This window comes from Manis pentadactyla, chromosome 9 (genome assembly GCF_030020395.1).
Source record: "Manis pentadactyla isolate mManPen7 chromosome 9, mManPen7.hap1, whole genome shotgun sequence".
Taxonomy (NCBI): domain Eukaryota; kingdom Metazoa; phylum Chordata; class Mammalia; order Pholidota; family Manidae; genus Manis; species Manis pentadactyla.
This window is the reverse complement of record NC_080027.1, coordinates 19,700,142-19,725,138: the sequence shown is the minus strand read 5'-3', so window position 1 is coordinate 19,725,138 and position 24,997 is coordinate 19,700,142. Positions and strand designations below refer to the sequence as shown.

Here is a 24,997-nt window from a genome sequence, read left to right as displayed (position 1 = left end):
CAATAACTCAGCCCACCATGGGGGCAGGGCAGGTGGTCTTGATTGATATGTTCCCAGAGGGAAGTTGCTATCCTGGGGAGGAACCAGATCAGTCCATTTCTTGTGTTAAATTAATTTTTCAGAACTACCTGGAAGACTGATAACAGAAGAAGAGAGACTTACTGTCTCTCATGGAGGGAAGCATTTTGGGACCACTTTACAAGTTTATACCCTTTGAAAAATCCTTAAGAGAGAGAACCCCCAACCTTTTAGCTTGCCTCCTCTCTAAGGACACCAGCACTTTTTCTCTCTGTAAGTGCATCACTTTAAATAAAGCTTTCTCACTGCTCAACTTCATTGCATTTTGTCTCTATGCATTTTTCCAGTGGTAAGCATCTTGTTTCTTTGTTATTTCATTCAATTTATAAGTCTTCATTTAGTCTCTGCTTTACTCCTGATAAGTAGAGGGGAGCTCCTGAGAGCTCAGATTTGGGCCTGCAAGTTCCCATCACCTGGGTGACCTGGATGCAACTGCAACTGCAGGAGCCTGCTTGAAAATCTTCTTTCTTTGGAAAGTTCTCAGAACACAATCTCACTCCATCCTGTGCTTTTCCCAAATCCAAGGGTGGTAGGGGCTGGCCCCGTGCAGTGCAGATCCATTTGGATCTTCTCTGTGTAGATATACTTTGTTGGCAATTTTAATCAGTTGAGTGATATTTAGCCCTGCAAAGCCTTCAAGTTTTTGGAGCTTTTGTCTGATGTCTGAGGCAGCTTGAGCTATGAATGAGGTGTTGACCATTTGTGGGCTCCCTGGTGACTCGGGATTGAAGGGGGTGTAGATGTGATAAGCTTCACACAGTCTTTCATAATAGTCCCTGGGAGACTCTCATGGTTGTTGAGTGACTGAAGATACTTTGGTTATGTTCATAGGCTTTTGGGACCTGGCTTTGATCCCCTGGAGGAGGGCATCCTGATATCAGCAGATCTGGTGCTGTCCCTCAGGGGTGGTGAAGTCCCACTCAGGGCACTCCTCAGGGACAGTGATTTCAGCCTATGCACCATATCAAGGACCCTGGCTGCCTCCTCCCTTCTGTTCTGAACAGGATGCAGAGAAACTATTGACAGTTTTTTTAGGTTGGCTGGTGGGTTTGGAATAGGGATTTCATGAGATCAACCAGGGCTTGTGGCTTTTCCAACACCGTGTTGTGTTTTTAATTGAGGAGGTTAGTCATGGAGAAGGGTTGATAGTAAACCATGGACAGGCCAGGATGGATGGTCTCATCTTTATTACAGCTTTCAGGCTCCCAAGTCTCTTGCACTGGCATCTGAAGGGTGCCTGCTCCTGGCTGAGGGTGCAATCTGGTTGCTGGTCTGGGAGAGAGTGGGTCCACTAGTTCTGGAGTTGGCGGGAAGGCTGACGGCAGCAGGGTGTCCAGGACTGGGGGCTGGGTGCTAACGGTGTTTGGGGGTGCATAGATGGGGAAACTATTGGCTCTTCCTCTGGATTACCAGCAAGAATTTGCAGAGGCTTTGGCTTCTGTTGATTCTTTGTGGGCTACTTTGTTGAGGCAACTAAGACCCTACTTTGTCCCTGCCTGCTGTAAGCGAATCACACCCAAGGGGGAAGGGTCTGGGCAACTTCTAACCAGGAGTTAAATTATGGAACTGATGAGGATGACCTGGATCTTTAGTGATGACCCACCAGACTCAATGGATTGTTGGGACATCTAGGGTTCCTTCTGGAGGCCATCCTACACTAAAGGTGGGCTTTCAGATTCACACAGGATTTTCAACCTGCCAGGAGTTAATTTTACTCTGTAGTCTTCTGAAAATACCTTCCTGAAATTTTTTATCATGGTGTTGAGAACTGTGGGTTTGCTGTGCCCTGACCCCATGATGTGTCTGTGTAACGGTACCATGGCAAAAGACGAGGAAGGGTGCCTCCTTTAGAGAAGAGACCAGTCAGACACCCGTCTGTTCACTCTCGTTGTGGAGAATTTGGTCAGCCTTGACTAAGTTGCACCCATATAAGCCCCAGGCCAGGTCAGCCGAAGCTGAGTCACCATTATGTCGTGGTGGCTGACCGCGAATGAGGATGAGGGCCCACACAGATTCCCTAGCGCAGGCCATGGAATCACAGATTCAGTGCAGACTGAATGGCAGCAGCTCTGCACACTCACTCACACACTCAGACCAGAGTTTAAACATCCCCGCCCACCAGGAATGTCTACCTGTGAGACTTATAAGAAGTCTCCGGAACTGATCAGGCTCCCCTTCCACCCCAACAGGTGGGACTGGCTGGGTCAGGTGCCCCGGGGCCTTACTGGATTCAATGTCAGAACCTGGTCCTCACCTGTCAAGCCTCCTTGAGTCCAGCGGGAACAGCGGAGCGGGGCTGGTCCAGAGCGACTGGGTGGGAGACTGCCGAAAGATCAGGCAGGGCGCGCCTTCTCCATTGAAATCTCCTGTTCAATCACCACCCCGCCGTTGCCCCAAACCAGTGGCAACAATGGACCAGCGCAGTTGGGTTTCCTGGACAGGGAACCAAATGTTACAGAAAATACTGGAAAACCTGGACTGGATCACTGACGGAAAAACCAAGCGGCACTCGGAGATATTGGAGAGTTGAAGTTTTAATTACACCAGCGGGCTCAGAGGGGAGTCATCTCCCAAGGTCTGAGCCCTGAGCACAAGCAAGGGGAGCAATTTATATTATTTTGATATGTGGCATTTTGGCATGTGCAGGGCAGAAGAGGAGCCTGGAGGAGGGGAGGGGGGAGCTGGGAGGGCTTTGCCAACTGGAGGGAAAAAGCGGTTTTAAGACCTTGACGGCTGTGTTGAATATTTTCCTTATCAGTGCTACAATGTTATTTATTAAGCAAATATTCTGTTTCTTCAGCACAGTGATTCAGGCTGAACTCTCCTCTTCTCCCCTCCCAGGTGACATTCCCTAGAGCCATGGAGAGGAGCAACCACACGGTGACAGAGTTCATCCTGCTGGGCTTCAGCACAGACCCCGTGACGCAGCGCGTCCTCTTTGTGGTATTCCTGGCCGTGTACTCTGTGACTGTGGTGGGAAATATCACCCTCATGGTGCTGATCTGCAGTGACTCCCGGCTGCACACACCCATGTATTTTTTCATTGGGAATCTGTCTTTTCTGGATCTCTGGTATTCCTCTGTCTACACGCCTAAGATCCTAGTGATCTGCATCTCTGAGGACAGAAGCATCTCCTTTGCTGGCTGTGTAGCTCAGTTCTTCTTCTCTGCTGGGCTGGCGTACAGTGAGTGTTACCTGCTGGCTGCCATGGCTTATGACCGCTATGTGGCCATCTCTAAGCCGCTGCTTTACTCACAGGCCATGTCCATAAAGCTGTGTGCATTTTTGGTGGTGGCCTCATACTTTGGTGCCTTTATCAACTGTTCCATTGCCACTGAAAGAACATTTTCCTTAAACTTCTGTGGAGACAATGTTATTGATGACTTTTTCTGTGATTTGTTTCCATTAGTGAAGTTGGCCTGTGGCAGGAAAGATGGCTTCCAGGCTGTGCTTTTCTTATGCCTGGCCTCCAATGTCATTACCCCCTGTGTGCTCATCCTCGCCTCCTACCTCTTCATCATCACCACCATCCTGAGGATCCACTCTACCCAGGGCCGCCTCAAAGCCTTCTCCACATGCTCCTCCCACCTGACCTCTGTCACCTTATACTATGGCTCCATTCTCTACATTTACACCCATCCCCGATCCAGCAGTGCTTTAGAGAGGGACAAAATCGTTTCCACATTTTACACTGTGGTGTTCCCCATGCTGAATCCCATGATCTACAGCCTGAGGAATAAGGATGTGAAGGATGCTCTCATGAAACTCTTCAAATAAATCAAGTTTCTCTCCTTCTAAGGATATGCAAGGACAATTTTGATCAAGTTATTATATTTCAAGAAGAGCTGCCATTGTGCTCCTTCATGATCAAAAGTTCTCACGATGCCAGTTAAAGAATTTGCATCTTGATACAATACAATCTCCATGGACCCAAGAATATAAAATTAGGGAAATTTAGGAGGTGAAATATAAATGTAAAACATAGCATTTCTTCTGAATTTCATGTTACTCTAGATTTAAAATAAAACTTAAATCTTGCCCCTTGCTTCATAAGCCAACAGATCCATTCATTACCATAAGAATAATTTTAGCTTCCCAATATATATATAAGAATAGTATTTATAAATTTATTTCTTGGTAAAAAGAACAAATATTCTGAATTAAATTTTAATATTTTCCTATGACTGTGCAGACTTAGAGTGTGGAATAAATCTTCTGAACCCAGTCTTGTCTCTCCATTTGGTTCCTCTACCAATTGGCCAAATTCACTGACACCGTTCATACAGGTTGGTCTCCTGGGGCCGAGCACAGGGAGGCCAAGGATGGCAGTGAATCTTGAAGAATTCCAAGTACTCTACAGAAATATCAGTGCCTATGTGTCTATCAAATGTGGATACATATTGGTTTTATATATATATATATATATATGTGTGTGTGTGTGTGTGTGTGTGTGTGTGTGTGTGTGTGTGTGAATTAAGGAAATTTCAGAATAGAATGTGAAGAAAATTGATTGCATACATCTATTGCAGGGGAGTCACAGTCTGTAAACAAAACCTGTCTGTGTCTTATTATATGAGATTGACCTGACTCTGTCAGTGCTTAGTTCTGTTTAATTACTTTCTTGGCTATGCCCCCAAACTACAAAACCAGGAGGAATTCCATAGGTATAAAGCTCTTGGGAGTGTTAAACAACAAAAATTCAGCTGAGTAATTTAACAGACCAAATTGGCTATACAAAATCATTCATGAGTTGGGCAGCATTCCATCTAACAAATGGAAAGGAGCTCCACTGGGCTGTAGGAAAGAAAAGGATTTTAAAGGTGGAAAGGGTTGGAAAAGGAAATTATTAGAAAAGAATACATCAGCCTTCCTAACAGGGATGTCAGGAGTCTATCAGCCTGTTCATCTTATTAATGCTGACATGTTATACCATTCTGACTGGTTAAAGCTTACCTTCCTGGGGGCCTGAAACATCAGTCAGGTGATGTTTGAAGTCTTGGTTTGCTGATGTGGGGCCTTAACCTAAGTGACTCCATCTGGGGCCTGCAGTTTTCTTTTCAATAGACTCTATTAAGTTGTATTAAAGATTCTGAAACTCACAGATTTGAATAGTAGACTGCTAGAAGGAGGTCTTGTTACAGATTTTGGTAAATTGGACAATTTAGGTATTACTGTTGGCATGGAAATTTAGTTTTACTCCCATGGTGACTCAACAGTAGTTCATATTCTGTTATATGACAGGCACTACAAAGCCTCATTTTCATTTCCCACCATGATCCAGGGAAGTTTCTGAAACTGCTGAGAGTAAACAAGGGGACGGTTATCCCAATTTGTGGTGAGAATGGTCTATTTACATTTAAAGATGGAATGGAAAATGAAATTATACAATTGTCACAAGAACAAAAGAAAAGTAGTCATTGAGAGCCATTTACCAAAGGAATAAGCTTGTGTGACTACCTCAAGGGCCCTAGAAGGAAGCAGACTAATGAGCAAAGGCTATACTCTAACTTCTTTTTGTACCAACAAAGAACAAGATGAAAGTTACATTTATAAAATGTTAAATGACAGATTATCTTTCCTGTTGAACTGCCATAGTCCCTGGTAAGACTGGCCAGAATAGAATTCCTTTCTGAAAGTAAAACTTTCACCAGTGACTTGTAGTCCATGTTTAAGCCTCAAGGGAAACACAGTGATAATTTGTACACTATTTTGTTTGTGTTTGGCATTTGAACATTTTCAAGATACACATTATTCAGTTTCCATAGATATCAGTAACCCAAAAAAGTTCATAATTATTTTTAAATTAATGGTGCATCAGACAGAGATATAAAGGAGCCGGCAGAAGATGGGCTGGGGCACCATAATGGATGATTCGGACTCATCAAGAGAGCTTGCGCCAAAGGAAGGCATGATTGACTAGCAGAAGAAAGCAGCCCCAGTAAAAAGGGCCCTACGGCCACCAATTTTACCATCCTCACTCCTTTGTATAATAATAACAACTCCACCACTCCATAATTAAAGCACATTAATAACCAACATAATATTAAATGTTCAACAAGTAATTTGTATTGGATATCAAATATACTTCTAATCTCCTTAAAAATAGATACCCACAATCCTATAAGACTATCACAACACATTATTTCAAACAAGAAATATATTACAGATGAGGAAATTGATCCTCAGAAAGATTAAATAAGTTTTCTAAGATGACAAAGTCGGAGAGGGTTGTAACCAGATCAGTACAGGTGTCTCTGACCCCACATCTCATGGTGAATAGCCCATATTGATTTGCACAAGTATTGTATGGGTACACGCAAAGCACCTTTGGATATACTCACACTAGTTCATTTCATCTTCATGTGCTGTAAAGTAGGGCTGCCGTCATCCTGGTAAGTGTGACATTCTAAGAGGGCTCCTTGGAAGTCTGATGCGCTAAATTTGGTCTCTACAGGATGAGGTCCAGGAAGCTGCAGCTTTAGCCATATGTCAGGTGGTGTTTATGTCCTTGGGGTTAGAGGGCCCTTGATGTACTGAACTTTTCCATGTGTCAAGCCCTCCCCTCATTAATTTACAAACATTATATTCCTGATCTTTACAACAGCCCTGTCTAGTAGTTACAATTCTTATGCTTGTTTTTCAAGTAAAAGAGTTGAGGCTTAACATAACTAAGTCATTTGTGTAAGGTCTTCTGGCAGCTGAGAAGCAGTGAGAGGGAACTGGAGTCCATGTCCTCAGCCTGAAGGCCCAGTGCTGCCTCTAGTTTGTCTAACGTCTAATCAGGGCTTCCTTTAATTCCCAAGAGATGGTGCCTGATAGCTCTTCCATATGAAGAATTTTGCTGCTGAAATGGAAACTACCTCCCTCATTAATATACTCTATTTTGAAATACGACTTGTCTGTATATTTCAGTGGTCAGACTGTATGTTCTGTGACTATGTTTGCCCTTGGATTTTCTTGTATGTGTCTGCGAGTAGCACAGAACAGTCAGGGATTTCAAGGTGCGGTAAGCAATGTGGGATAACGCCAGTTCCTTTAAGGCTTTAGTACCACTGTCAGAGGAGACCAGACTGTGCATTTGATTGATATGCTTCTTGAGAATTAGGGCAATCTGTCAGTTCACCCACTCAGCAAATGACACGTGCGCTTCCTCTGAGCCAGAGTCTGTTTTAAGCACAGACATCCAGCAGGGTAAAATCAAACAAAAGACATGTCCTTATCATAAGCATGTCTTAGTGATGGGGACACACAGCCAATAAAATAATTAAATCAATTATATGGTAACCCAGAAAAGAATAAAGCTGGGAAGAGAATAGAGAATAATGAGGGCAGGTGTTCAGGGCACAAATTTGAACACGGTGATAGGGGTTGACCTCTTTGAGCTGGTGGTACCTTTTTGAGCAACTAAAAGTAGTAAAAGGATGTTCTAAGCAGAATGAAAACCAAATGCAAATGTTCAAATGTGAACCTCCTTTGAGCACAACCAAAATGTATGCATACATGTGAGTGTGTAGAATTAGTGTGTAGAAATGGAGGCATTTCTGGCAAAGAGGTTCCTTGAGAGAGAAATGTCCCATTGAACTGCAAAGCTGTTTGACTTCTACTGATGTTCCCCCCTCCCCAGATTTCAACCACCCTTAGACGAGGGGAGGTGGAATAGAGCATGAGGCTCAGAACGTCAAAGGTGATTTCAAGATGTGACTACCAGCAAAAACACCTAAACGAAGGGGGATTTATGTCATGGTAGAAGAAGGTGCAGGATGAATTTGCTGGAGTAGAAAGAGCACAGAATCTGGAGTCAGAGACACTGAGGTTAGACTCAGCCATGCCTGATGATTCGCTTTACAATCGCCAGTAGTCCTGCTGCACTATTAGGAGGGTCCCTCTTTCCTCATTATTTTTTGATCCCAGAGGAAAGGGGAGTAACGTTTTCAGGGCTCATTAGTCAAGCCTGCAGTGGACAATTGATTCGGGCAGAGCCAGTTGCTTTCATCAGCACCACAACACTTTTTGCCACAGTCCCTGACCTTTCAAGCATGTTAACATTGGTCCAGGTTAAGCCATCATCTCTGAGAATATTCTGAGTATGGCATGAAATCCCTCTGCAGTCTCACCTACCATCATTTCAACAAACACTCTCTATACTACAGACAGACGGACAAGCTGGGGACAGTCCGCCCTTCATTCCATTACCCCCTCTGTGCCCCCACACTGGTAGTTTATTTTCCTTTGCCAGAAAGGCCCTCCTCCCACGTGGTAACTACCAGGCACCTTCAGGCACACGTACATGTGTCTCCCTCCTGTGTAAGCCCTCTCAGAGCAGACACAGCGCTTCCCTGATGGCCCCTAACAAGCTCTCCCCGCTGGCCTGCCTCCCACCAGCAAGTACATAGGGAATCCTGTCATAACCTATCACAGTGTTTATAAAGGTTTGGTTTCTCCCAATAAACCACATCTTTCTTGAGGTCTGTCTCTCTTGTCCAAGGTGCCTGGTAAAGACTCTAGGACACAGTAAATGTTAGATCAGTGTGCAGGTTGGGAGACAGATGATGAGCAGTAAGAGATTTGCTTTTGATCTTGGCCTTACAAACCTCACAACTTATGACCTTGAACAATGTAAGTCTCAGATCATCAGTAAATCATTTCTATGCTTCAGCTCATCTGTAAAATGGGCATGATAATCACACACAAGATTTTTGCAAAGGTTAAACTGGGATGACTCTTTAAAGAACTCAGCAGAGAGCCTGACATATACTAAGTGCTCAATAATATTATTATGATAATAAAGAAGAAGCTTGAAGAATTGCTTTTAGGAACATTCCCAATATGATGCCTTTCTTGTCATTTAAAAATTGGGAAATGTGCTGAAAATGATTAAACCGAGATGGAATATGTTTGTGACAAAATCCACCTTTATAGATGTTAAAGACAATTGGAATCTACAGTTTAAAAAATTATTAACGAAGTTAGATACAGAACGATTGTGTCTCCCTGAAGTACACTTGGCATAAGGGAAAGACCAGGAATTTTATAATCCCATTGCTTTGAGTTTAATTCCTGTCTGCACTTACTTCTGACTTTACCTTGGGCAAATTAATTATGTGCTCTGGGTTTATTTTTTCTCTGTAATAAGAACTGCAGTATATACTCCATAGAGTTTTTGACAATTAAATAAATTTCCCAGGAAGGTTGTTTTGCAAGAAGTACTTTTTCAAAGTATAGTAATTGTTTTTATTAATTTTGAAGTGATCTTCCTCTTTTACATTGAACTGAATAAAGCTAAACCAATATTTGGTTAATTGCCTTTTTAGACACTTTCAAAGCTATGAACCCCTGTGGTGCCCAAGCACCGAATGCCCTGGGGAGCCTGAGCAGATATAAGTTGTCTGGATCCAAGGGGTGGCCCTTTGCTGGGAGTGACTTGAGTTTCAGGTCAGTGTCCTGGTCCTGGGAGAGGTGAGCAATGTTTCTTCTCATCATCAGGGTTGCTTGTAAGACTAATAAACCCAAGACTCTGCCAGAAGGTGATTTAGGTGCTACTTAGAAGCATTTATGTGGCCCCATATGTACAAAGTACTTAACCTGTAAACCATGTGAATTTCTCAGTATTATTAAATTGGTTTTAGTTGAAGTGTTTTAACCAAAAAGAGAGGTCCCATGGAGCCCACAGACAACTGTTAACTAAATTCAAAATATGAAAGGAGGTGATATAATGTGTAAGTAGAGGTTCACTGGAGTATGATAATACCACATACAAATTTTATAATCAGCAAATACTTGTTAAAACACAATTTGTTTTTCAGCAGAATTATTGCTTTTAGTCTTTAAAAATATCTGCAATGGATATTGTGGGAATGCATAACAAGATGCCTGTAAAATACTAAGCACAGTGTTTAACTCAGAAAAAAGTACTTAAAATGTTCAGGTCCTATTTTCATAGATAATCAAATTCTGGAATAATTATGAAAATCAGACAATATTCAGACCAGAAGATACTGAGTTCAAGATTGCGGTCAGGGTTTTGCAACTTTTTCCCACAGGAAACCCCTCATAGTATTGCCAGGCAGCCACATCTGAGGAGGTCTCTCCCTGCACACTAGAAGAAACCTCAAGCAGGATGGGGAAACGATCTTGACTCAGATTGGGGGAAAAAATGTGATCAGGTCAAAATGTGCCAACCAGAAAGGAATTCGTTAAATCAAGAGTAGAAGGTAATGTCAGCAGCCAAGCATGTATTGCATAAGAATGAGGAACAGAGGCAGAGAAAAAGGAAGAATGTTGAGCTCCTGGCAGCACTGGGCAAATCCTTTGCCAACTCACATAGCCAAGGACACCTGACATCCAGTGTCTGCTTGAAATGCAGGGTATGGGAATTACATCCCTTCCATCCCAGAATTTGGGGGTGCCATGGGGCACTGGATGAGTGAGATTCTGTGCACATCCCTACTGGTCTGAAATAAAATGGAGAGAGAGAAGAGGATTTTGTTAAGATTATAAAGCTGAATGAAATAGCAAAGTGACATGTACCACCTGAGGAGGAGGTTGGCAAGTTTTCCTCTTCATTATGAGAATTCAGAGTGTAATAGGCTTATACAGCATAATAATTATTTGGTAAATTGTACAAACTCAGGTGGGAGAGTGGGCAACCTCAGAGACATGGCACCTTAACGGTTTTGGTTTGGAGTTTTATAGGGCCTTTAGGGTAGAGGTCAGCATAAGGCATGAGCCATACAGGTGATTAACATTTCCTTTAAAGTTTTGTCCTAAGAATAAGGTTATTTAGGTGACTGTATTGATATGGATCTCTGCCTTCTTTACCCATGTAGATTCTTTTGCATGCTGGACGTCTGTCTCTTGCCCTGTGTACAGTAACTTAATTGATTTAGGGGTTGGAAGAAGAGAAAGAACAGCATATAGACTAAGTTTAAGAAGAAGCTGGGCCTTTTTCTCAGGGTAAGTAGGTTGTATAATGTCATAACCTTTGTCCCATGTCCCTGCTCTCGGTAGTTCTCATGGCTCTCTGTTATCAACAATTTTGCCCAGCACAAAATTGTTCTCAGTTGATGTTGTTGGGGAGGGAAAATATCCACTACCCTTCAAGATTCTTCTGCTAGTTTGAGCATCAAATTGACATGAGACTGATTACAGAAGAGAAAACAAAGTTAAATCTGTACATATGGAGAATCCATAGACAAATTCCAAAGACAGGGAGAATGAGATTTATAAGTCATTCTAAACTAAGGAGAAGGAGGAAAGGCCAGAGACTTGAAAGAAAAATGGGTGTCATTCTCAGGAATATGAAAAAAATAAACCTTTGGTTAAAAAAAAAAAAATAATGGGTCACACAAAAACAATGGTGCACAGAAAAAAATTTAAAAAACAGGCTTTGTGGCATCCCTGCCAGTCTATTGCCCTGTGTTACATTATAACAGAGCCATCTGCGGTCATAGCCCTCCTATTGGCCTAGTTCCTCCATCTAAATTCTTTCTATACCTCATTGTCTGGGGAGGTCAAAGCATCTTCCCGGGTCTTTTGGCCCTTGATGGTTTTCACCTCAAAATACCACATGTCACACATGACATATAGGGACAGCCTGCTCTTGGCCCTGACAGTGGGAAGTGATTCACTGAAAATAAACAGCCCACAATATCTCATAGTAACCAACACACTGAGATGAGATAAACATTGAACTGATCCATTCTTTCCAGCAAAAGCAGATGGGAAAGTGCACAGTGATAAAAAACAAAGCTCAACCAGTAAAGCTGAGTTCTACTTGGCTTTGTTAAGCTTTTCAGGAATGGGCAGTATCTAATGACCAATTAGCCAGCTACCCAGAGATGCTGTATGGAATGGAAGGTGTGTGTAGACAAGAGAGGAGGACAAGGAAGTTATGAACAAAAGAAAAGAAAGGATTGGCGGAGGCCAGGGCATCTTCCTTTAGGGGGAGGGAACAGCAGGATGTTTATCATGCAGATTCCTATCTGGAAATTTCCAATTGACTACCAAAGGCCACCTTCCTGGGACAGGTTGAAACTGTAATTCAGACTCTGTTTACAGTCTTGAGTGGGGAAGGCACTATGACTCCGTTTTAGTCTAGTTCTTTTTTTAAAAAACATAATCTTGTGAACTTTAGTTCCCATCATTGTATTCCATCCTTTGGTATATGTTTTTCCTAAAACTTTTCTATATCAAGTATATCAAGTCTTTTTGTTTACTCTCCTGAGTATTTTCTTACGTGTACAGATTCTGTTATGACATATGAATTTATACTGGCTGTAGGATGTCCCAATATGTGGAAGAACTAAAGGAAAAACACTTGATCATTAAAAACTATATTCAAATAGGTAAATTTTGGTATTCCAGATGCCAGCAAGTAACAGTTTAAGCTGAGAAGAGACACATTTAGCAAAGAAGAAATGGACATTGTGAAGTAGACAAAAGAAGAAGAAAATAGAAATTGTAAATCTATACTTTCTCAAGATGAACAATCATTCCTACAATAGAAAATAAATAACCAATCTGAAATTAGTAATTCAAATACCAATAGTCATTAAGAGGAGACCATTAGACTGAGCTGGATCTCATACTTCGGAACCTTTGTAAGCTAGCCAAAACCTAAGGCAGAATCATTGAATCCCAGAAAATGAAACCGAAGAACTACCAATCAAAATAGCTAACTAGTCGTTCCCAACTAAGACAACCATTTAAACTAGTGAAAATCAAATGATTTGTTTGCTTTGCTCCTACTTCTGTTTACAAACTTCTCCCCTTGCTCCTTTTAGTAGACAGCTCTTAGCCACCTTAAGTTTGGTGCTCCTGATTTGAACTGATGCTTGCTCAAAGAAACTCTTGGAAACTTTCATGTGCCTAAGTGTTGCAGGAACCGGGCAAACTACAAACAAGGAGTCAGGACACCTAGACGTTCGGCGAGAAGCAGTTATTAGTGCCAGCAGTGGCTCAGCAGACTCATACCCAAAGGCTGAGCCCTGAGCACAGCGGGGCCGTGCCTTTTACACATTCACTACAAGGGTAAAGGAGAGTCAGCCCCCAGGAATGTTGCGGTGGGAGCTGTTACTGTACTATAGGTTCAGCCAGCATGCTTGTTATGTTCTAACCTATCTCAGTAAAGATTACCGGATGCCCTATTGTAAACTAAATGTGCCTGCGTGACTATGATCAACAAGCTGTTCCATATCACTGGGTCCCGGTGAGGGGTACGTTGTTACGCAGCTTCGGACTCAAGCACCCTGGGATTCCTCCAAGTTCCTAAAACTTTAAAGAAACATTGTCCCTTGTCTTGGCTTGGCTTCCTACCACATAAATATCTTTTAACAATATCTAATTGCAAGGTCTAAATGAATTTCTGCAAATTAAAATGTTTCTAAAATGAGCACTTAGTTGTTGGATCCTGGACTTGAAAGTTTACTACTGGTACAATGTTAATTATTGAGCCATATTTCTCTCTTCAGCACAGTGATTCAGACTGAACTCTCTTCTCCCCTCCCAGGTGACATTCCTTAGAGCCATGGAGAGGAGCAACCACACGGTGACAGAGTTCATCCTGCTGGGCTTCAGCACAGACCCCGTGACGCAGCGCGTCCTCTTTGTGGTATTCCTGGCCGTGTACTCTGTGACCGTGGTAGGAAATATCACCCTCATGGTGCTGATCTGCAGTGACTCCCGGCTGCACACGCCCATGTACTTTTTCATTGGGAATCCGTCTTTTCTGGATCTCTGGTATTCCTCTGTCTACACACCTAAGATCCTAGTGATCTGCATCTCTGAGGACAGAAGCATCTCCTTTGCTGGCTGTGTGGCTCAGTTCCTCTTCTCAGGTGGGCTGGCGTATACTGAGTGTTACCTGCTGGCTGCCATGGCTTATGACCGCTATGTGGCCATCTCTAAGCCGCTGCTTTACTCACAGGCCATGTCCATAAAGCTGTGTGCATTTTTGGTAGTGGCCTCATACCTTGGTGCCTTTATTAACTGTTCCATTGGTGCTGAAAGAATATTTTCCTTGAACTTCTGTAGAGACAATGTCATTGATGACTTTTTCTGTGATTTGTTTCCAGTAGTGAACTTGGCCTGTGGCAGGAAAGATGGCTTCCAGGCTGTGCTTTTCTTCACACTGGCCTCCAATGTCATTACCCCCTGTGTGCTCATACTCGCGTCCTACCTCTTCATCATCACCACCATCCTGAGGATCCGCTCCACCCAGGGCCGCCTCAAAGCCTTCTCTACATGCTCCTCCCACCTGACCTCTGTCACCTTGTACTATGGCTCCATTCTCTACATTTACACCCATCCCCGATCCAGCAATGCTTTAGAGAGGGACAAAATCGTTTCCACATTTTACACTGTGGTGTTCCCCATGCTGAACCCCATGATATACAGCTTGAGGAATAAGGATGTGAAGGATGCTCTCGTGAAACTCTTCAAATAAATCAAGTTTCTCTCCTTTTAAGGATATGCAAGGACAATTTTGGTCAGGTTATAATATTTCAAGAGGTGCTGCTAGTAAAAAATTAGTGAAAAAGTAAATTAGTAAAGAAGAAACAATTCCTGTTTCTTCTTTACCTATTTACTACCCTAGGCTAAATGCTGCTTAGAGTTCTTACTAATTGAAGTTACTAACCTAAGTTTTTTTGGTCCAGTCAACTCCTCATAGATATATGTTTTTCCATCTAAAATGCATAAAAGCTGCAGGTCCTGGTCATTTCTTTGGGTTTCATTTTCATCACTGGGCCTAGGTACACACATAATTAAACTTTGTTTTTCCTGCTAATATGTCTCATATCATTTGATATTTAGAGTAGCCAGAGGAACCTCGAGGGGTCGGAAAAATTCCTTCCTCCTCCACAGTTGGGGTAGCTAGCAGAGCCTCAAACTCACTGGACTTTTCCCTAGAAGGCTGCTGCAGCTGAGACATCCTCAGACAACAGAAGACAGCTGGCAGAAGGCAGAATTTCTTTCCCTGTCAGCCTCCTGGAATCTGTTCCTGCAGGTCTGGTGGAGCAAGAATGGTGAGTGGTTTTTCTCTCTTTCTAAATTCAGATCAACATGAGGAAACACTGGTGGAACTGGTTCCTTGGGCTTGGTGATTCTTGGTAAATTTGGTTGAGTTCTTTTGGTTTTTGCTGACTCATTTCCTCCTAGACATGGCTTTTGTTTTCTGTGTATGTATCTTCTGTGTTGTTGGTAAATGTGCACACGAGGTTAAGGCTGCTGCTCTGGGGCAACTTCGAAGACAGAGCCACATCTTTGGTGGGCATGTGTGGTCCAGGTAAAGGCTGGAGAGCACTCACCATCTATGGTCATGGAATGGGTTGGATGGACACTAGGTGACCCACCAACCTCAAAAAACTTTCCACACATTGAGGTTCACTGTAAAACTCCACTCAGTCCCCAACCCAGCAGCGGGTCCCTCTAGGCACTAGTTTGGCTTCTGAGAAGGCCCAAGGCTTGAAAGATATGAAAAAGAAGATATGAGGAATGGAAGGGCATTTCTGTTGGAAGGAAAAGAATATAATTTTATCATAAAGATGAGAAAGGTGAGAGGCTATTTATTTCAGGAAGAAAGAACCATAGGATGAGATCAGGATGTAAAAAGAAAATTGTGAAAGTTTTGTGGAAAGGAAGTCTCTAAACAAGGAATTTATTGGGTGGTCATGCTGCCCGATATTGAGGTGAATGAGGCTGAATACCAAGTACACTGAACAATTACTGTCTGCTCTTGATATTAACTGACTGTGAAGGGTTTGTCTTTGTTCTTTAATTCTTTTATCAGAATAATTTCTTATGTTTCATGTTGTCTCATCCAGCTCTTTGATTACTAAAGAATAGCAAATCTCAATATTAAAAGATCTAAGGTTTGCTAACAACCATGCAACCATCTGTATTTGTCTTTGAAATCATTAAGGGTCACTTTGGTTAAATGGATAATTTAAGTATTGATTCATAATGATCTGTGGTCCTATTTAATCAAATGTTCAAACCTTTTGATATATTTGACAACTCCCAAAATCAACTTCTAAACTCTGAGATTTTGCAGAAGGCTCCTGGAACACAGAATTCATTTAAATAGACCTATTTGATACGGTAAACCACAAGGGAAGCATTGTCAAATAAGTAATGCTAAGTTTTTTATTATATTTGTGAAGGTATAGGTTATTAAAAATGTTCTAAAAATTGTATAAAATTTCTAGAAATCTGATATGCCCTAGTATATTATTAACTTAAAGTATTCTGTGCCATAGAAATAACCACATCTTTTGCATTATAATGAACTCTCATCTGATCTTAAACCATTGCCATTTTTTTAATGGTTATGACTTAAACCATTTAAGTCTTTTTTGTCATTTATACGCAGTTATAGTTTCACTCAGATACTTTTACAATAATATCACTGTAAAAGAGCTTCATGTATGTCGGTCCCTCCCTGCCTCTGACCCGCAGATAAGGGAAGAGACACGATGAGATATCGAAGACCTGAAAAGACCAGCCAGGGGACTCAAGGTGTAACAGCGCAAGAGTGGGGCTGAGAGGGCACCCTTCGTATTTATTGAGCAAATGCAAGATAACAAAGATAGAATTCGGTGTGGGTGACTTAATAGACAACCATTAACTAACTCTAAACTTAATCCTCAGAGTCTCCACTCTCCAGGGGCATGACGCCTCACAAGGGATTGAAATAATAGCAAGGGCAATTAGGTCACAGAAGCTGTTTTGGTCTTCTTTGTTCTGTTCCTGATCACTTATCAGGAATTACAGGAAAAATAATCAAGTCATATATGATTATACATTTGATTTCTATATTAATCCCACATATCTTCATAGAGATTCATGGAAAGGACTTTTGACAAATACAGGTTTCTGATAACCTTATGATCATAAGACTCACCTGGGTAAGAATTTCTGGAATTAGTGGAAGTCTGTATTCAGGCAGCGCAAGAATTATTAACATGGGACTGGATGAATAGAGAGAAAAGATTATAATTTTTATGACTCCTGGTTCTCTAATGTTTGCTTTTCCAGATTTAAGAAGCTTTTTCTTAAGCTTTCTAAGACTTACAACAATTTGGTAAAATATACCTTTGTAAACGGTGAGAAGATAAACTTCTTTTAAGTACAAAAAAAAGATCTTCATCCTTTAATTTTGTGTAAAAGCTATTTATTAATGTGAAATATGATAATTCTTTAAATCAGTCCAAAACTGCTGCATTTTCTAATGCCTTCCACAATGTGAGTGAAAATACCTATTGCAATAAAAAAATTTTTGCAAGAGTAAAACAAACATGAAACATTTATTTTTCTCTCTACCTGATCCCTTCAGAACTTTTATAAACTCTCAGTCATTATTTTTTATAACTTTATGACAATCATTATATTTACATAAATTGAATTTAAAAAATCAATTCTTTTTATAACAGGACACAATTGGAAACATTGATCACTGTGGATAAAATTGCAAATATTTCCAGAATTTCTCACCTGGCCTTAGTGCATCACCATATCAATAATTTTTTCCAAGGGGTGGAGAGTAATAGTCCATCTCCATTTCAGTAGGTGATTACAAGCAAGGTGGGGAGTGAGTGTGCACCCGGACCAGAGAGGTTTGGTGGGACATTTTGTAGTTGGGTCGCTACAAGATACACAGGCAAGCAGAAGTAGATGACTGCTAGTAGGCAATAAATGGGTATCTCCCACTTTATTTCTCCTTTTAACTAATTTTGGCTTTCAAGGTTTATTTGCCCCTGACTGGGTACATATTTTTCCACCTGAGTTACATGGTGAAACAAAATAGAAGTGGTGTTAATTAAAAGTAGACAGTAAGAGGAGAAACTCTCTTCCCCACTTCCCAGTTACAATTGGACAGGTTGTTCAAAGCCCATGAGAAATGAGGAATTCCCTGTGGGTAGAAGATTGTGACATTTGAACAGTGGCCCAATACACCACCCCAAAATATGCCCTTTTTTGCTTAGGATTATTTTGACCTCTGGCATTAAAAATATCCCCACCAAATAAAAAAAAGTACACTCTGGAGGTGGAGCCAAGATCAAGGCATGAGTAGAGCAGTGGAAATCTCCTTCCAAAACCACATATATTTTTGAAAATACAACAAAGACAACTCTTCCTAAAAGAGAGACCAGAAGACACAGGAAAAAAACAGCCAGACTACATCCACACCTGCGAGAACCTAGTGCCTCGCAAAGGGGGTAAGATACAAGCCACGGCCCAGCGGGACCCGAGCGCCCCACACTCCAGCTCTGGGCAGGAGGAGAGGAATCGGAGCAGGGAGGGAGAGGGAGCCCAAGACTGCTAAATAGCCAGCCCCAGCCATCCGCACCAGAGCACAGACACAGTGCATGCGTGGGGTGCTGGAATCTAGGGAAACAGGACAGTAAGACCTGTGAGCAGGTCCCTGCAGCAGGCGGCCCAGGGACAAAGAAAAGTGAGTGCTTGTTGGAAGTCTTAAAGGGACAGGGACCCCACAGCCAGACAGAAGCATCCTGAGACACTTAGTCCAGAAGCAGGGAACTCTGGGGATCCTAAACCCCTGGACAGCAGGGCAGCTCAGAGGCCCCTCACGGTGATAAACAGCCTCCAGGCCATTCCCCATCCAAAACAGCTTCACCATATCGGAGCAGCAGCCCGAGGCAGGCCACGCCCACAGCAACAGCAGAGATAAACTCCATAGCGGAAATAGCAGCCAGGCAAGAATCAGAAGACCCATCTGCGTGCAGCTGCCCAGCACAAGCCACTAGAGGTCGCTGTTCTCCCAGGAGAGGAAGGCCACAAAACCACAAGAAGGGAAATTCTTCCAGCCGTCACTTGTGCCAGCTCTGCAAAATATCTCTATCACCATGAAAAGGCAAAATTTGAGGCAGACAAAGATCACAGAGACAACACCAGAGAAGGAGAAAGACCCAACCAGTCTTCCTGAAAAAGAATTCTAAATAAAAATAATAAACATGCTGACGGAGATGCAGAGAAATATGCAAGAGCTAAGGGATGAAGTCCGGAGGGAGATTACAGACGTCCGGAGGGAGATTACAGAAGTCTGGAAGAAGATTACAGAAGTGAAACAAACTCTGGAAGGCTTTATGAGCAGAATGAATAAGATTCAAGAGGCCATTGATGGAATAGAAACCAGAGAACAGGAACACATAGAAGCTGACACAGAGAGAGATAAAAGGATCTCCAGGAACAAAACAATATTAAGAGAACTGTGTGACCAATACAGAAGGAACAATATCCGTATTATAGGGGTACCAGAAGAAGAAGAAGAGAGAAAAGGGGATAGAAAGTGTCTTTGAAGAAATAATTGCTAAAAACTTACCCAAAATGGGGGAGGAAATATTCGAACAGACCACAGAAATACACAGAACTCCCAACAGAAAGGACCCAAGGAGGACAACACCAAGACACATAATAATTAAAATGTCAAAGATCAAGGACAAGGACAGAGTTTTAAAGGCAGTTGGAGAGAAAAAGGTCTCCTATAAACGAAAACCCATCAGGTTATCATCAAACTTCTCGACAGAAACCTTACAGGCCAGAAGAGAATGGCATGATATATTTCATGCAATGAAACAGAACAGACTTGAACCAAGGATACTGTATCCAGCACTATTATCATTTAAATATGAAGGAGGGAATAAACAATTCCCAGACAAGCAAACGTTGAGGGAATTTGCCTCCCACAAACCACCTCTACAGGGTATCCTAGAGGGACGATTCTGGATGGGAGCATTCCTAAGACTAAACAGATGTCACCAGAGAAAATAAAATCACAGCAAAGAAAGCAGACAAACCAAATACTAACTAAAGGCAAAAAATAAAATCAACTACCCACTAAAAGCAGTTAAAGGAAACATGAAAGAGCACAGAATAAAACAACCAACATATAAAGAATGGAGGAGGAGGAATAAGAAGGGAGAGAAGAAAAGAATTTCCAGACAGTGTATATAACAGCTCAATAAGTGAGCTAAGTTAGGCAAGAAGATACTAAAGAAGCTAACCTTGAACCTTTGGTAACCACGAATGTAAAGCCTGCAATAGCAATAAGTACATATCTCTCAATAGTCACCCTAAATGTAAATGGACTTAATGCACCAATCAAAAGACACAGAGTAATAGAATGGATAAAAAAGCAAGACCCATCTATATGCTGCTTACAAGAGACTCACCTCAAACCCAAAGACATGCACAGACTAAAAGTCAAGGGATTGAAAAACATGTTTCATGCAAACAACAGAGAAAAGAAAGCAGGGGTTGCAGTACTAGTATCAGACAAAATGGACTTCAAAACAAAGAAAGTAAAAAGATATAAAGAAGGACATTACATAATGATAAGGGGCTCAGTCCAACAAGAGCATATAACCATTATAAATATATATGCATCCAATACAGGAGCACCAACATATGTGAAACAAATACTAACAGAACTAAAGGGGGAAATAGACTGCAATGCATTCATTCTAGGAGGCTTCAACACGCCACTCACTCCAAAGGATACATCCACTGGACAGAAAATAAGTAAGGACACGGAGGCACTGAACAACACACTAGAATAGATGGACATAATACACATCTATAGAACTCTACATCCAAAAGCAACAGGATACACATTCTTCTCAAGTGCACATGGAACATTCTCCAGAATAGACCACATACTAGATCACAAAAAGAGCCTCAGTAAATTCCAAAAGATTGAATTCTACCAACCAACTTTTCAGACCATAAAGGTATAAAACTAGAAATAAATTCTACAAAGAAAACAAAAATTCTCACAAACACATAGAGGCTTAACAACATGCTACTAAATAATCAATGGATCAATGAACAAATTAAAATAGTGATCAAGGATTATATGGAAAGAAATGACAACAACAACACAAAGCCCCAACTTGCGGGATGCAGCGAAAGCAGTCTTAAGAGGAAAGTGTATAGAAATCCAGGCATACTTGAAGAAGGAAGAACAATCCCAAATGAATAGTCTAAAATCACAATTATCAAAACTGGAAAAAGAAGAACAAATGAGGTCTAAAGTAAGCAGAAGGAGGGACATAATAAAGATCAGAGAAGAAATAAACAAAATTAAGAAGAATAAAACAATAGTAAAAATCAATGAAACCAAGAGCTGGTTCTTTGAGAAAATAAACAAAATAGATAAGCCTCTAGCCAAACTTATTAAGAGAAAAAGAGAATCAACACAAATCAACAGAATCAGAAATGGGAATGGAAAAATCACAACAGACTCTACAGAAATACAAAGAATTATTAAAGACTACTATGAAAACCGATATGCTAACAAGCTGGAAAACCTAGGAGAAATGGACAACTTCCTAGAAAAATACAACCTTCCAAGACTGACCAAGGAAGAAACACAAAAGTTAAACAAACCAATTATGAGCAAAGAAATTGAAATGGTAATCAAAAAACTACCCAAGTACAAAACCCCCGGGCCAGACGGATTTACCTCGGAATTTTATCAGACATACAGAGAAGACATAATACCACCTCTCCTTAAAGTTTTACAAAAAATAGAAGAGAAGGGAATACTCCCAAACTCATTCTATGAAACCAACATCACCCTAATACCAAAACCAGGCAAAGACCCCACCATAAAAGAAAATCGCAGACTAATATCCCTGATGAATGTGGATGCAAAAGTACTCAATAAAATATTAGCAAACCGAATTCAAAAATATATCAAAAGGATCATACACCATGACCAAGTGGGATTCATCCCAGGGATGCAAGGATGGTACAACATTTGAAAATTCATCAACATCGTCCACCACATCAACAAAAAGAAGGACAAAAACCACATGATCATCTCCATAGATGCTGAAAAAGCACTTGACAAAATTCAACATTCATTCATGATAAAAACTCTCAGCAAAATGGGTATAGAGGGCAAGTATCTCAACATAATAAAGGCCATATATGATAAACCCACAGCCAACATCATACTGAACAGCGAAAAGCTGAAAGGTTTACCTCTGAGATTGGAAACAAGACAGGGATGCCCACTCTCCCCACTGTTATTCAACATAGTACTGGAGGTCCTAGCCATGGCAATTAGACAAAGCAAAGAAATACAAGGAATCCAGATTGGTAAAGAAGAAGTTAAACTGTCACTATTTGCAGATGACATGATATTGCACATAAAAAACCCTAAAGACTCCACTCCAAAACTACTAGAACTGATATCAGAATACAGCAAAGTTGCAGGATACAAAACTAACACACAGAAATCTGTGGCTTTCCTATACACTAACAATGAACCAAAGAGAAATCAGGAAAACAACTCCATTCACAATTGCATAAAAAAGAATAAAATACCTAGGAATAAACCTAACCAAAGAAGTGAAAGATCTATACCCTGAAAACTACAAGACACTCTTAAGAGAAATTAAATGGGACACTAACAAATGGAAACTCATCCCATGCTCTTGGCTAGGAAGAATTAATATCGTCAAATTGGCCATCCTGGGGCAAAGGGTATGTTTGTGTTTATACAGAGGATCAAAGCCTAATTTGGCAACCCAGAAAATGAATTAAGATACGATATGAAGAAGAACTTCCCACACCAACATCCTCTGGAAGAGTCATTCCAGAAGATGATCATCAAAAAACTTCAACAAAGATCCTGGTGCTGCTGCAGTTGTAGCTGCATTCATCCCACTGGTTCCTGGACTTGCCATTGGAATGAAGAAGGAGATATCTAAGCTGGCCTGTGCATACAGTAAAACAACAAATTTGACTGGATCTATACTGTCGGAACTCAACCAAGAATTAGGAGAAGTGCAAGTTGCAGCGCTCCAAAATTTTGCGACTACAGACTATCTACTCTTAAAAGAACACATGGGATGCGAACAGTTCCCAGGAATGTGTAGTTTTAATTTGTCTGATTTTTCTCCAACTATTCAAATTCAGTTACACAATATCCATCATATCATTGTTAAGTTTTCACAAATGCCTAGGGTGCCTAACTGGTTTTCTTGGTTTCACTGGAGATGGCTGGTAATTGTAGGTCTGCTTTTGTTATGTAGCTGTATTCCTATTATGTTAATGTGTGTACACAATTTAATTAGTATTTTAAAACCTATACATGCTTATGTTACTCTACAAGAAGATATGTCAAAGAAATAATCAATCTTCCCATGTTTTCTTCCGTCTGCTACTTCTATAGCTTTTCTTCTTCCTTCCTGATTATGACCCTTTAGTAGAATTCGTGCCTCATATCAAAAATTACCAAGTATCATAATTCTTCCAAGTGGTAAAGATACCTCAGGACAAATACTGGGCATAGAAGCCACAGGGCATAAATCTCCAAAGAAGTAAAAAGCTAACCTTTTTGAAGAATATTGCTTCTCTCTCACTTACCAACTTTACATTTCCCTGTATGGCCCCGGAAGATGGCTGGTTAGCCAGAGACGGGTAAGATTCCTCAAGGGAGGAACAACCTAAGACAGGCACAGTCGCAGGGGGACCATCAGGTGAGAAATTGGGGATCAACAGAGGTGAGGCTTAGAATCTCACCCCCCTGTTTTGAGAGAAATCTTCTGCATCCGTGGATGTTTTGTTACCCTTGTCTAGCTTGGATTAATAATTATTCTATAGGCACAGACCCGATCATCTACATTTGTCCTCTTACAGCAGTAAATTATGTTTTCTACCTTTATCTTGCATCTACCTACCACTTCAGCATTTTATTTAAAAAATAATAATAATAATAATAATAATAATAATAAGGGAGAAATGTGGGATTCACATATAAATCAAGTATAAAAATCAAAAGAAAAGAACACTCTGAAGTACCCTTTTCTTCCTCAAACAGAAGATAAAACTCCCATATGAGAGCTGCCCTCCCTGTGCCAGAAGAAAAGAAGCTGAGACAGGAAGTTGAGACCAAAATAATTCTGTACAAAAAACCTTGCTAAAATAAACTTTTTTATCCATGTTGTAACACACATCATTACTTCATTCCTTTGTATTGTGAAATAATATTCCTTTATATGGATGTAACATTATTTGTTTACCCTTTCATCAACTGATGGACATTTCATTGTTTCTACTTTTTGGCAGTTATGAACAAATCTGCTATGACCATTCTTGTTCACGTTGTGTATGCACGTATCGTTTCATCAATCATACGTAAGATTGTTAGGTCACATGGTGGATCCATTGAGGAACTGCCAAACTGTCTTCCAAATTAGCTGTGATATTTTTCAACCCCACCAGCCAAGTATGAGGATTCCAATTTTTCCTTGTCATCAGCACCACAAGTTACTGTCTGTCTTTTTTATTTTAGCATTCCTAGTAGGTATGCAGTGGTATAATACTGCTGTTTTACTTTATCTTTTCCTAATGACTAATGATGTTGGGCATCTTTTCAAGTGATTATTGGCTATTTATTTATCTTCTTTGCAGAAATACTCATTCAAGTTCTGATTCATCTCTTAATTAGTCATTTTTGTCTTTGTATTATTGAATTATAAGAAATCATTTATATTCTGGATACATGTCTCTTATCAGATATATGACTTGCAAATACTTTCTTCCATTCTCTGAGTTATCTTCTTACTTTCTTGATGGTCTCTTTTGATGTACAAAAGTTTTTAATTTAGTAAAGTCCAACTTCTGTTTCTTTTTTTCTTCCTTTCCTTTGGCATCTTATTTGAAATATCACTTCCTATCATAAACACATGAAGATTTGCTCAGTTTTCTTCTAAGACTTCTATAGTTTTAGTTCTTAGATTTATCCCTGTGATGCATTTTTTAAATTATGGTTTCATTAATATACAATTACATGAGCAACATTGTGGTTACTAAATTCCCTCCATTATCAAGTCCACACCACACACCCCATTACAGTCACTGTACATCAGCATAGTAAAATGCTATAGAT

General features: G+C 40.8%; 2 protein-coding genes across 2 annotated transcripts; both read left to right on the top strand.

Moving 5' to 3' along the window:
• The first annotated feature begins 2,925 nt into the window (after positions 1-2,925).
• LOC118908084 (olfactory receptor 9G9-like) lies at positions 2,926-3,855 on the top strand. The gene has a single exon (XM_036877144.2). It carries the CDS (start codon positions 2,938-2,940, stop codon positions 3,853-3,855), a length of 918 nt encoding a protein of 305 aa, XP_036733039.2. The 5' UTR covers positions 2,926-2,937.
• A 9,748-nt stretch (positions 3,856-13,603) lies between these two features.
• LOC118908099 (olfactory receptor 9G1-like) lies at positions 13,604-14,521 on the top strand. The gene has a single exon (XM_036877156.2). The coding sequence runs from the start codon at positions 13,604-13,606 to the stop codon at positions 14,519-14,521; it is 918 nt and encodes a 305-aa protein (XP_036733051.2).
• The last annotated feature ends 10,476 nt before the right edge of the window (positions 14,522-24,997 follow it).

Excerpts from the sequence above, each read along its gene's own strand:
- LOC118908084 (XM_036877144.2), top strand. The coding sequence starts at position 2,938 with ATGGAGAGGAGCAACCACACGGTGACAGAGTTCATCCTGCTGGGCTTC.
- LOC118908099 (XM_036877156.2), top strand. The coding sequence starts at position 13,604 with ATGGAGAGGAGCAACCACACGGTGACAGAGTTCATCCTGCTGGGCTTC.